Below are 12,467 nucleotides of genomic sequence, written 5' to 3' on the forward strand. Positions count from 1 at the left end.
GAACTGTTCTCACTTTCCTCCTTCCACCCATCTGCCGAATCATTTCAGAATACATTCTTTCATACGCCCCGGCTCTCAAACCATTCGGAGCAAAGTCCCTCACCTATCCCGGAGAGACGACTTCTGCCCTAGTGGATGGCCTGCAGCCTGGGGAACGCTATCTGTTCAAAATCCGGGCCGCAAACAGGAGAGGAGTGGGGCCTCACTCCAAAGCCTTCATTGTCGCTATGCCAACAAGTAAGCACTGTGTGTTCGTGGCTTTCTCTCTCTCTCTCTCTCTCTCCTGCTCATTGCCCTGTGTTAGTTTAAATCATGCGTTGGGTTTAGGACTGCTCTGTGGAGAGCTGGCTGGGCGGGGGTGGGGTGCTAAGTGTGCATGTGGATTTCTAAGACATTTTCATCATCTCGTTACATATTAATCTCCGCAGGTCCAGAGAGAATGCTGAATGGGCAGAGAGCATGGGATGCATGCTCTGTATGCAGGAGGCTTGGGTTCGATCCCCAGCACCACATGATTCCCCGAGTACCACAGGAACAACCCCCGAGTACTGAGCCTGGAGTGTCCCCTGAATCCAGCTGGGTCTGACCCAAAAAAGCAAACAAAAAATTAGTGTGACACAGACTGAAATGTTATTGGTCACTAATCATATGAATTGCTATTCTATGACACTCAAGTATGAATTATGTGATTAGTCTCACAGTGTCACGGTGCATCTGAGGGCTAAGGTAGCATGGGAAAGAACGTATCCTTGAGTGCAGTGGGACTATGGTTGATGCTCTGTAATTTCTAAACAGCAGCCGCAAAGTCCAGCTTATATCCCATTCTTTCAGAGTTCAGCGTGATTCAGAAGAATTTAAGTGTCCTTGATTATCTGGTCAGACAGCTTTGTAAAAGCAAAACTGGAGAAGAACATTTGTATTTCTTGTCTCCTTCCTACACTTACAGCAGATATCTGCATCTCTCTCTCTCTGTCTCTCTGTCTCTGTCTCTCTCTGATATGCCCAGAGACCCCACAGTGGACCTGGTTTCCAACAGCTCTGGGCTGGTAAAGCAGAAATCAGAGTCTTATGAACAACATTCCCTCTGGGGCCCCCTCCCTGGCTCTAGGAGGTTCTCCCCCTAACCTTTCCTGTCTTTCATTCCATTTTGCTCCAGAAAAAGGTAAATAAATTGTAGGAGACACTGAACTTAGGGGATTTGGCTCACCCCTGCTCTCCTTTAATGATAGACATTATTTGGCGAATACAAATGTACCTATTTCTAAAAGAACGATTCAAAAAAAAGAAGGAAAAGTCATCCTTCAGAACGTGTTAGGGGGAAGAGGAAATTCTTTATAAAGTCTCAAAAATTATGATTTGGGGTATCTGGAGGACACTACAAGGGCTAAGCCTTGCATACGGCTGATCTCATTTCAAACCCCGTGTGATGCCTGGCAGAGCACTGTGTTCTGAGCCTCTCTAGAAATATTCCCCAAGCACAGAGCCAGAAGCCCTGAACACTGCTTGGGGTGGCCTCCACACCAAACAAACAAAAACCATAGTGTCGTTGTTCATCCCAGTTACTGCAAGTCATAGGCAGCCTGTTCTCCGAGGGTCGTGAGCATGAATCATGCAAGTTTATGGCTGTTTCCGTGTACATCCTGGCTCCATTGTCAAGAACAGCTGTAACGCATCTGTGATATCCCAACAAGCTGGATTAAAACCCTACATAAGACTTTTGCAGTTGCATAATCAATGGCTTACTTTGCTGATCTCACCCCAGAACCCCCCCAGATAATGAGCGGTGGGCTAACTCCATTGGCTTTACAGATGGTGGTACAAACCCTCCCATGTGAGTTCTGTAATGCGAGAGAGAATTTTATTGTATTTTATTTTTACTTTTTGGGTCACACCGGTGATGCTCAGGGGTCGCTCCTGGCTCTGCACTCAGAAATTACTCTTGGCGGTGCTCAGGGGACCATATGGGATGGCAGGGATCGGACCCAGGTTGGCCACATGCAAGGTAAACACTGTGCTATTGCTCCAGCCCCGAGATAGAACTTTAGAGATTGCGGTCACTGGAGTGTCTCAAAGGTGGGGAAAGAGAAGCTGTTGGTCAGCGTAGCAGCCTGCTGGGCCTCCGCGAGGTCACACCAGCCAGAGAGTGACATCGCTTTGGCTCTCTCTGCTGACGGGGCATTCTTCCTTGTCCGTTACAGCCACAGCTGGGCCCAGTGAGCCCCGCGCTCCACAGAAAGCCGACGCAGACGACGACGCCTGGAAGCCTGAAAAATCTGCTTCTCCCCAGAGCAGGACCAGCAAGAATCCACTTCTTGATTTAAAGAACAAAATCCTGGCAGGTGGTGGGGTGTCGAGGAAACCCCTCCTGCGCCCCAAGTTGGACCTTCAGTCGACAGAAGTCTCTGAGGACGAGGAGCTGGAGTCCCCGACTCACCCAGCCACAGTGCTCTCGGGGACCCGAGACCAGAGGCCACCACCTGCTCCGCCCCTTCGGTCAGCTGCCGGCCGGACGCCAACGAGAGGCCGAACTGCGGGGGTGCCGAGGCGGCCTCCCAGTCCAGGGGCCTCAGCCCCCTCTGAGGACAGTGCTCGCCGCCCTTCGGGGGGACCCGCTACCCGCCTTCCCGCCCGCTCTGCTGACAATGACTCTCTGGACCCCGAGGAGGAGGCTCCGGCTGCCCACTCAGTCCACCCCAAAACTGCCGGCTCCCCACAGCTGCCCCCGTCGCGGCCGGCCCTGTCCCCCAGCCGCCCCTGGGAGCCCAGAGGCTCCTCGAACCACGGCCCCAAGCCAGCCTTGCCTGCCCGGAGACCACCCCACGCGGGGAACGGGGTGCCCGAGGGGTCCCGGCCTCTCGCACCTGCCCCTGCAGGCTCTGCGCGTCTGTCCCCAAGAACACAGGCGTCCCAAGTTGGTGCTGAGGCAGATGAGGAGCAGGATGCTGAAGGCAGAGGGGGCCAGGGCGAAGCGGGGGCCCCTGTGTCCGGCCATCTCAGTTTGCTCCGAAACAGACCCCTTGTGTCCCCGGGCAGACACCCCAGCAGGTTCAGCAACAGCCGGGGGCTTCGGCTCCAGCCCTCCAATGCCCTGACACCCCCAGAGTCACCCCGGGCCACCTCCAGGGGGGCCTCTCACCCCGCTCCCGACCCCCGGCGGGGCTCAGGGACCCACGGAGAAGGCAAAGAAGAAGAAGAAGAAAAGCCCCTGGCAAGCACAGTGCTCAGGGACCACATGCCCTCCTCCTCCAGGCAGCCGACCCACCGGGGCCTGGACCCTCTCAGGAGGACGCCCCTACGAGGGGTGAGCCCGCAGAGGCAGAACCCCAAGGCGGCCAGTTCCTGGGCAGACGCCAAGACCAGCGACGCTGAGCAGAGCACGGCAGAGCGTGTGGAGGGGGCCGCCCCCAAAACGCACCTGTACCCTGGCCAGGGGTCCTCCCCGCATTCCCGCCACCAGCCGGGATCCAGTTTGCCCAAAAGGGCACCAGACCAGAGCCCCCCTGAAAAGCAGCCCCCTGGTGCCCCAAGCCAGGCAGGGAGGCGCCCCTCCTTCTCCGACCCTTATGCCTCGCGGGGCAGCCTCACCGCCAGCTCCCGCGGGGTGCTCCCCACCGCCCCCCAGAATCAGCACAGGGATGCTCAGAGCAGAGCGAGTGGAACCCAGGAGGACAGCATGGAAGCGGAGGCTCAGGGGACCCGGGCCAAGGACGCCACCCCGATGCTGCCCAAACAGCGCCAGGTGGAGGCAGGCGGCAGTCATCTCCGCAGGCCCGTGGGCTCGTCCCTGAGGCCCAGCAGGCCAGGGTCCCCGCACCCCTCCACGCTCGCCAGGGGCTCGGGGAGAGGGGGCGCCCCGACGGCGGGGCAGAGCAGCGCGTCCAAAAGGGAGCCGCAGAGGTCCAAGTCACTGCAGTCAGTCGAGGAGGAGGAGGAGGAGGAGAAGGAGGAAGGGGAGGAGGAGGAGGACGCGCGCTTCTTCCCTCGCCGGAAGGGCGAGGACCCCGTGTCCTCCTCGGCGCCCAGGTGGCCCCCGTCCAGCCCCAGGGCCAGCGGCGTCGCAGAGGGACACGCGGCCCAGGGGGAGCGCGACGAGCGGGATCCTGGACTGGAACGAGCGTCTCCCCGGGCCGGCCCCTCCGCCACAGCCCGCCCGTGGTCCACCACCCGCGCGCCCCCGGTCCACTCGTCCACCACCCCCATGCTGTCCCTGCGCCAGCGCATGATGCACGCCCGGTTCCGGAACCCGCTCTCCCGCGCCCCCGTGAAACCCCCTCTCAGACAAGGTAAGCCACTCCCAACTTAGGGGTTTCCGTGCTCAGGAGCATTTGTAGCCGCCCCCTCCGCCCCCAAAGCTCTCACTCTGGGTGCTTGAGCGCCTGGTGTGTCCATGCGCGCAGCCGAGCGTTAGCCCGCGGGTTCTCCTAACCCGGGTCGGCTTCCTCCTAGTTTTCAGGCCAGGAAGCTGGACTCAGGGACCCCAGGTCAGACCACCTGGAAGTGGAAGTTCTGGGAGGCAGTTCCCGTCCCAAGTCCCAAGTCCTCCCTATGCCCAGCTTTGAGGTTCCACTCTTCCACCCCGCCTCCTGGAATCCTTAAGCTGTGTGCTTAAACGTGGCTGCGCCAGGGTGCCACCCACCAGCCTCCGGTGTTGCAGGGCTTGGCCAGGCATACCAGGGTGGAGGTCAGGGATCCCGGAGAGGAAGCCCACATCTGTGCCAGCTCCTTGATGGTGCGCCCCAAACTCTCAACTGGACATGGCGCAGGAGAAACCCCTGTCTGGGGGTTGAATTTCTTAGACTCTGCAGTCAGTGACTGTCTTTGGACGCCTGAGACTGCATGCTAGAGGCAACTCTTGCCTGGAGAGGAGGCGGCCGTGTGTGTGACTCACAGCGAGGCCAGAGCATGGGCCATTCTGAAACCCACACGAGCCCAGGCAGGACCTAAGGTGGAGCCCCAAGTCTGCGGTCAGTAGCAACTTGCACTCCCCAGGTATGGAAATGGTGCTTATTAGAACATTCTGGAATGCATTCGTGTCTGTTCCTCTGTGGTCTCTATGTTGTGAGTTTTGCCCAACGCCCACATGGAGCTCAGTTCCCTCTTGGGTATTTTAAAGCTGACCTAAGACCCTGACAAAAGAGGCTAGCCCACGTTCCCTGGTAGTTAGTGGAAAGTCAACAATATTTCATTTTTATGAACTGTTTGATCGAAAGAACTTAGGTCTGTGACCTGCAGATAGTTGTAAGGAAGCCCGAGCACTTTATCTGATGGGCAAGGCCAAACCATGCTCGGAGAGCTGCTCAGAGCTGACGTGGACGGGGAGGAAGGAAGAGACAGAAACCAGAGCCCAGAAGCGTAAGCTGGCGGCCATCCCAGCAGACACTTGTCAACGAGCTCGGGCTCTCCTCTGTGCATCTGTTTTCTACTCTCCCAATGATAGTGGAGGCCCAAGTCATCTCGACATAGCGTCATGTGTACTAACATTGCCAGCCGAACAGCACCTCACTCATTTTAACTGTGACTCGCTCCCTCCCTCAGTCTTCAAGTTGATGAAAATAGAGCTATAGCTAATAAGCCTTATCTGGAAAAATTACTTATGCTGAATGATAGTCTCCCAATGTTGTGAAAAAAGAAAAACTAACTTTAATATATTCTAAGAGACATTTGGATTTGTCATGAGGAAGACAAGTTTATATGCTCATTATATACAATTGCCATACACACTGTATATGGTTGGGCATTCTCACTAATGCTTCAATATGTTTCAATTTGAAAATGATGCTTTGCAATGGAAGCAGTTTTGCAGGCATGTCGAATTGACTAGGTTTTTTTTTTTTTTTTTTTGGCGCTGTGTAGGTTATAATGGCAGACCCAATGTAGAAGGGCACGCTGTCTCTAGTAGTAATGGAAAACCAAGTGGACAAAGAATTATCAACGGCTCTCATGGAACAAAGTGGGTAGGGTGAAACTTCTTTACATCTTCTAGTTGTTTTCATGCTGTTGGTAGGAGAAGCTGGGCAGACATTGTGTATCCAAAAATCAAATAGTATTATGATGTTTTCCCTTTATCGCTTGTCTTAAACATTTATAGTATATTATTCGTAGGTCATTTCTTCTGGGAAAAATCTTTGCTTCTCCCTAGAACTTGTTTGATTTCTTCTTGTAGCTAGTAAGAAAGCCAGGGTTTTGCTTCTCAGAAAGTCACACCTAGGTTAGGAAGTCACAGAGGTGGCCCATGGAGCCACTCTGTCAAAGTAGATGACGTCTTGGCTATGAAAATCTCTTGGCAGGTACAGAGCCAGCCTATTGCCTGGCCTCTTGACGGAACTTTATTTTATTTTAGTTTAGTTTAGTTTTTTTGGTTTTATTTTATTTTAGTCTTGTTTTTTATTTATTATTTGATTTAAAAGTACATATTTTCATAAACAGGAAGCAGGATAAAAACAGACAAAACTCTTCTAAATCAAAGAGGAATTTGAAAAAAAAAAAAACTAGATCACTTTTAGATTCTTCCAACAATTGTTGTTCCAGTAAAATGACAAATAAATATTAGGATATTACGAATGCTTTCATTCACAACTTTATTTGCCTGAGGTTAAGATACATGTTTAGGGATTTGGGTGTATGGAGGTTAATAGACAAAGGACTCTGTAATGTTCAGAGTTGTAAAACCTTTTCCTAGAGAATGAAACAATTCTTCATGGTGGAATCAACAATTTTAAATAGGTAGGTCGAGGGAGGCATATTGAAGGACTTGGTGAAAATTTCAGTCAAGATCTAAACATGTACTTTGTTCTCAAATGAGCAGAAACTTATAACTGAAAGAATGAATATCAAGTAAAAGGTCACCATAATCCATTTCAAATGGAAAGAGTATAGATTTCAAACGTAGGGTTTGTATAAATCAGTTTTATTTTAATTAATAGAAACCAACACCCACGAAGCCTTCCTGTGGGGGTCCTTTTGTGGCTTGATCTTGCTTAGCTGGGGTTCTCCAGTACTGGTGGCCCTGAGGACCAGTGGAAGTGTCCTCTATGATGGTCTGGGGCCCGGCCAGGTTGTTCACATGCCTGAAACAGAAAACAGATTTCCACCTGACCCCAAGTCTACTCCTCTAGTGCTGCACCGTGAGGGGTGCTGGGGAGCACTGATCCTGTTCATTATTAGAGATGATAATAGTTCCTTTCCCTACAAGTTTGGCACTCCTCCGAATATAAGCTTTTTGGCATGCCTACTTTATTCAGTCATTTAATTGCATACTAAAATATTTTTGCTATGGTAGCTTAGATTTTTAAAACAGTAATAGCAACAGGAAAACATTTCATGCTTTTTGGGTTTTTTGGTGGTTGGTTTTTCTTTGGGGGTGTCACACCAGTGATGTTCAGGCCCTGAACTTAGGAATTACTCCTGGTGCTGCTCAGGGGACCATACGGGATGCAGGATGGAACCCAGTCAGCTGTATGCAGGGCAAACGCCCCTCCTCCTGACTATCGCTCCAGCCCCAAACATATCATGCTTTAATACACCAGCAACACATGTGCATTGTAAGAAGTAAAGGCATTTTGGATATTTGTGAAAATGATAAAAGATGATAAGCATCGCCAACCAGTTCTCAAAGATAATTGCTGTCATGGTTTTTCTCTGTAGTTTCAAGTTGACAGACACAAACAAATGAATACATATTTTAATTTTGCAGGTAACAAGTCCTGCTTTCATATTTTGTGTCACTGTTAATATATGTGGAATTTCTCCATCCTTTGCCCTCGTTGAACTCCACTACATGGAAGGGCCATCCTGTTAAAGATCTTTACTCTACATTCATGAACACTTAGATCATTTCCCATTTTGAGCATTAGGTACAAGTTTCTAAATCCTGAAAGTATCTTGGATATCTTTTGTATTTGGAGGGAATTAGGACAGCTTGCATTTAATTTATTCATTCATTGATTTTTAGTTTTGGGGGCACACACAGAAGTGATTAGAGCTTACTCCTGGATCTGTGCTCAGGGATCACTTTTGTGACTCAAGAGACCATATGGGATCTAAGGGCTCAAACTCAGGCTGGCCGCATGCAAGACAAGCACCTTACTGTCTGTATTATCTCTCCAGCCCCCAATTTAAATTTGGTGGGCCAGAGAGATAGTACTGAGGGTAGGTCATTTGCCTTGCACGCAGCCAACCTGGGTTCGATCCCCAGCATCCCATATGGTCCCCCAAGCAGTGCCAGGAGTAATTTCTGAGTGCAGAGCCAGGAGTAACCCCTGAGCATTACTGCGTGTGACCCAAAAAAGCAAAAAATAAAAAATAAAAATAAATAAATCTTATATTTGTAAATAATTTAAATATGAAATCTGGCTTTACTACTTTATTCTTATTAAACCTGATAAATGGTTCTGCCAGTGTTTCGCACCCACTGTTTCTTATTAAAGGAGCTTCATGTGGGGATTCATGTAGTCGGGTTAATGGGAAGGTTCTGTGAAGTCTGATGAGGTCTTCATGTCGCGGGTTTAGGTGGTGGATCTTGATCGTGGGTTGGTATTGAATGCAGAAGGAAGGCATCTCCAAGATTCACATGGAAACCCTCTTCGGGTTAAGCTAGGAGGAGATGGCCGAACCATCGTGGGTAAGTGAGAACTGATTTAAAACCCAGAAATGTGCTGGATTCGCTAAGAATTCATACCAGATTCTCTCCTCCTCCCTTTCATTCCGGAGAGGTGCACTTGGTCCAGTTCCTCCCGGCCGTTAGTTACAGGAGTATGGGGAAAGGGACTCAGCTTTTCCTGAAACAACCGTAGTTGTGCTTTCTGCAACTTCACCCTCTTGATAAAGTGACCACTCAGTTCCTGAAAATGGGTGGCCTGGAGCTCAGGTCATCGTCCCACTGCCCATCCCTTGCCTGCTGCTGCCTTTGTGAGCTCTGACTAGTGGTGACATTTTTAAGTCACTGCAGAGAAAGCTTCAAAGGAATATTTTGTGATGTGTGTAATTTGCATGAAATTCACATGGGAGTGTCCATACAAAAAATAGAATCCATTGGCCCCTCATTTATTTCAGTACTATCTCCAGATTCCTTCCCTCACCAGGGCAGAGCTGAGGGGTTGCAACTGAAAGCTTACAAAGATCTACTCTGGCCTATTCCAGAGAAAAGTTTGCCACCCTGGGTTCAAAGCAATCCATTTCTCCTGAGTTGAACTTCTTGACCGTTCTCCCTTTGCCTGCTACTGATGGAACGTGAGCTCTGAGGGGAACTAGAGGTGTTGCTTTCACTGTCTCCTGGGAATGCCTTCTTCTGTGGCAACGTCTCTGTTTGCTTTTGTTTCAGATCTGGAAGGGACGCCCGTGGTGAGTCCCGAGGGCCTCCCCCTGTTTGGGCAGGGGCGGCACGGCCAACCCCTGGCCAGTGCCCAGGACAGACCCATTTTGAGTCTTGGAGGAAAACCATTGGTGGGCTTAGAGGTCACCAAAACCACCACACGTGCCCCCACCACCACCACCACCGTACCCACCACCACCACCACCACCACCGTACCCACCACCACCACCACCACGCCCCCCACCACGACTGTGCCTTCCACCACAATGACCACCCGGAGGCCCAAGACTACCACCACACGCCGCACAACCACGACCACCACCCGGCGGCCCCCAACCACCACCCGGCGCCCTCCGACGACCACCACGCGTCGTACAACCACCACCACGCGCCGCACGACCACCACGCGCCGCACAACCACTGCACAGACCACCACCACCCCTGAGCCCACCACCCCCAGCCCCACCTGTCCCCCCGGGACCCTGGAACGGTATGACGAAGAAGGCAACCTGATCCTAGGCTCCAGAGGGGTCCCTGAGTGTGTCCCTGAAGAAGGTACCAGCCCTTCCCGGCAGGGTGGGGGGCACTGGGCTTGTTTAAACTAGAGGCGTGTCTCTCCCCCGCCCCACCCCCTTGCTTTGTCCTGCCACTTGGGGGACAGATTCAGCAAACCACAATATGCCCCAGGACAGTCCACAGAGACCGGTTACCGACTTTTTCTCTAAACTTTCTTTCTTTTTTTTTTTTTTTTTTTGCATTTTGGGTCACACCTGGTGATGCACAGGGGTTACTCCTGGCTTTGCACTCAGGAATTACTCCTGGTGGTGCTCAGGGGACCATATGGGATGCTGGGATTCGAACCCGGGTTGGCCGCGTGCAAGGCAAACGTCCTACCCGCTATGCTATCGCTCCAGCCCATTCTCTAAACTTTCAACAGCAAGTTAGAGCCGTGTGTTGTAGCTGTCCGCCAGCGACACCACCCAAGGCAAACTTGCACCGAAGCAGGGGACGATGAGAGTTTGCACCAGGGCTAGCCAAGGATGTCCCCCATGTACCATGTCCTGGAGAAAAGCACATGTTAGCAGGAAGCTGGTTCCTGCCCCAGCTCTCTCCCAAGATGAAAAACACCAGGAAAACATTGAGAAGTCACCACACAACAGGACCACTGGTAGTTCTGCCTGGTTCCATATGGCCGCTGTTACCTTCTCCTTGAAATGCTGCAAATACTTCCACAGGGTGTTTTTGGTTTTTTTTTTAAGTATCTCTAGAGCTAAGTTTCTGGTGACATTTCGCACTCATTTTCCCTGACCGTCTAGACAGACCAGAGCGAATCAACCACGCCCCTGTGGCTCATGGTTGGCGGCTACTTTTACAGGCGGAGGTAAAAGCTTTTCACGCAGATGCTGGCCTGACTTAGAGAGCATCCAGTTTCGCCCAGATCCAAGTGCTGCTAAACAGCGCTCAAGTGGACCAGATGCTGATGACCAGTCTTCTTTCCAAATTGTAAATAAACTTCATGACATATGAAAAGAGACTTTTTCTAACATGGTGCCATTTTAGAAAAATTAGGCTTGGCTTTGGTCTTTAACACACTAACTCACACAGTAGGATGTTTTCTCTTGCCAGAAGTTACTTGTCCTAAGAAGGGGCCCCGATTTATAAAGGAAACCCTCCCTTCTGTGGTCTGTACCAGTGCCCGAGAGTTTCAGCACCTCAGAGAACTGTGCTCGGGGCCAGGGACACACCCAGGCAGGGAATGCCCGCCTCCCCCTCTCCCTTGGTCACTCTGGGACGCCAGAATTGCACTTTTTGTGTTTATTTTTGACTGGATCGGAATGAATACTTAAAAAAAAAATCCTTTTGACATCTCACTAGATGATTCCTCGGGGTTGGACTCAGCAGCACCCACCGAAGAACCTTACCTTGTCTACGACGAAGGTAGGAACTGATTTTCAACACAGGATTCAGGCATGGGGCTTCTGCAAGTGAGGGTTTAGTTGTCATAACTTAGTGGGTGACGTCAGCTGCCACCGCCTTCAGAACGGGGTCGCCTTACTCGAAAACGGCGACGGTGACCCAAGATGTTACCAACAGACAGTGATGGAAATCAGTGTTTGCTTTGTGGGCAGGGGGTCGAGCAAGCCCCTAGCCCCCTCCCAGGCCCTCCTGCTCTGTACACATGCACCTTGGCTGAGTCCCCGCGGGCCCCGCTTTCCCTCACGGTCCACCGCCCCCTCCCCCGCCCAGCCAGCTGTTCTTTGTGAAACCACTGGTTTGTGAAGTCAGCTTCCTCTTTGCCCCTGTGGAATGCCACCCAACACACGCTGCAGCAGAGGGGCTGCTTCCCCGCACAGGATGGTCTCTGAGGGGCGTCTTGGAGAGAGTCTGCATAAGGCAGAGCAGGTGGGACGGGAGATGGGAGGCTCACCGCGCCGTCACTGCGCTCTCGCACTGCGATTGGTCCGTCTCCCGGAAGGGGCGGCGCTTAGGCGACTTGTCCCCACCCCCTGCCTTTCACCCTCTTCCTGCTGCGGGCGGGACCCTTGAGGTCTGTCAGCTCTAGGGCTGGAAATTCACCACACACAGCCCTGGCGAGCTTGGGGTCGTGGCTGTGTCCCGCGGCTTCCCCACAGACTGGCTTGAAAGACAAGCAGAGGCGGTCAGGGAGGGTGGATGGCTTCCAAGCGGTTCCAGGCAACTCTCCTGTCTCCGGGTGTCACAGACCCGCCAACTTCCATTGTCTTTTTCAAGGGTGAAAGGATTTGTTCTCTGAAGAGGAATAATCCTAACCCCTCCATGGGGGAAAAACATGTCCTTCTATACACGACAGATTGAAAAAAAAATCAGATTTATTTTCTGATATGAGTCTTTCATGGTTGTGAGGCAGGAAAGTCTGTGGGCTGAGACTGGCCGGGGACCAGTTGCGGGTTTGCTGAGCCGGGTAAATTCTACAATTCTGTCCAATTTGACTCAGAAAAATATCTATTTTTCTGGTCTGTTTCCTTTTTCCCTTTGTCTCTATAATCTGCCGTGGCTTTTCTGAGAGGGTGGAGGGAGGGGAGGGGAAGTGCATTATGAACCCTGTCGAGGTCCCGGGGTGACCTAGGTGAAGTGGGGAGGGGAAGGACGGCAGCCTCGGGAAGATCTCCCGCTCTCT

General features: G+C 51.8%; 1 protein-coding gene across 1 annotated transcript in view; it reads left to right on the plus strand.

Moving 5' to 3' along the window:
• Window positions 1-12,467, plus strand: part of FNDC1 (fibronectin type III domain containing 1) — a 63,564-nt gene that overhangs the window by 32,406 nt on the left and 18,691 nt on the right. The window contains exons 10-15 of the mRNA XM_055136752.1: window positions 49-237; window positions 2,199-4,283; window positions 5,854-5,954; window positions 8,509-8,620; window positions 9,320-9,865; window positions 11,186-11,248. Coding sequence (XP_054992727.1) covers window positions 49-237; window positions 2,199-4,283; window positions 5,854-5,954; window positions 8,509-8,620; window positions 9,320-9,865; window positions 11,186-11,248 — 3,096 coding nt within the window. The remainder of the gene's footprint in view (window positions 1-48; window positions 238-2,198; window positions 4,284-5,853; window positions 5,955-8,508; window positions 8,621-9,319; window positions 9,866-11,185; window positions 11,249-12,467) is intronic.

Source organism: Sorex araneus, chromosome 4, assembly GCF_027595985.1.
Source record: "Sorex araneus isolate mSorAra2 chromosome 4, mSorAra2.pri, whole genome shotgun sequence".
Taxonomy (NCBI): Eukaryota; Metazoa; Chordata; class Mammalia; order Eulipotyphla; family Soricidae; genus Sorex; species Sorex araneus.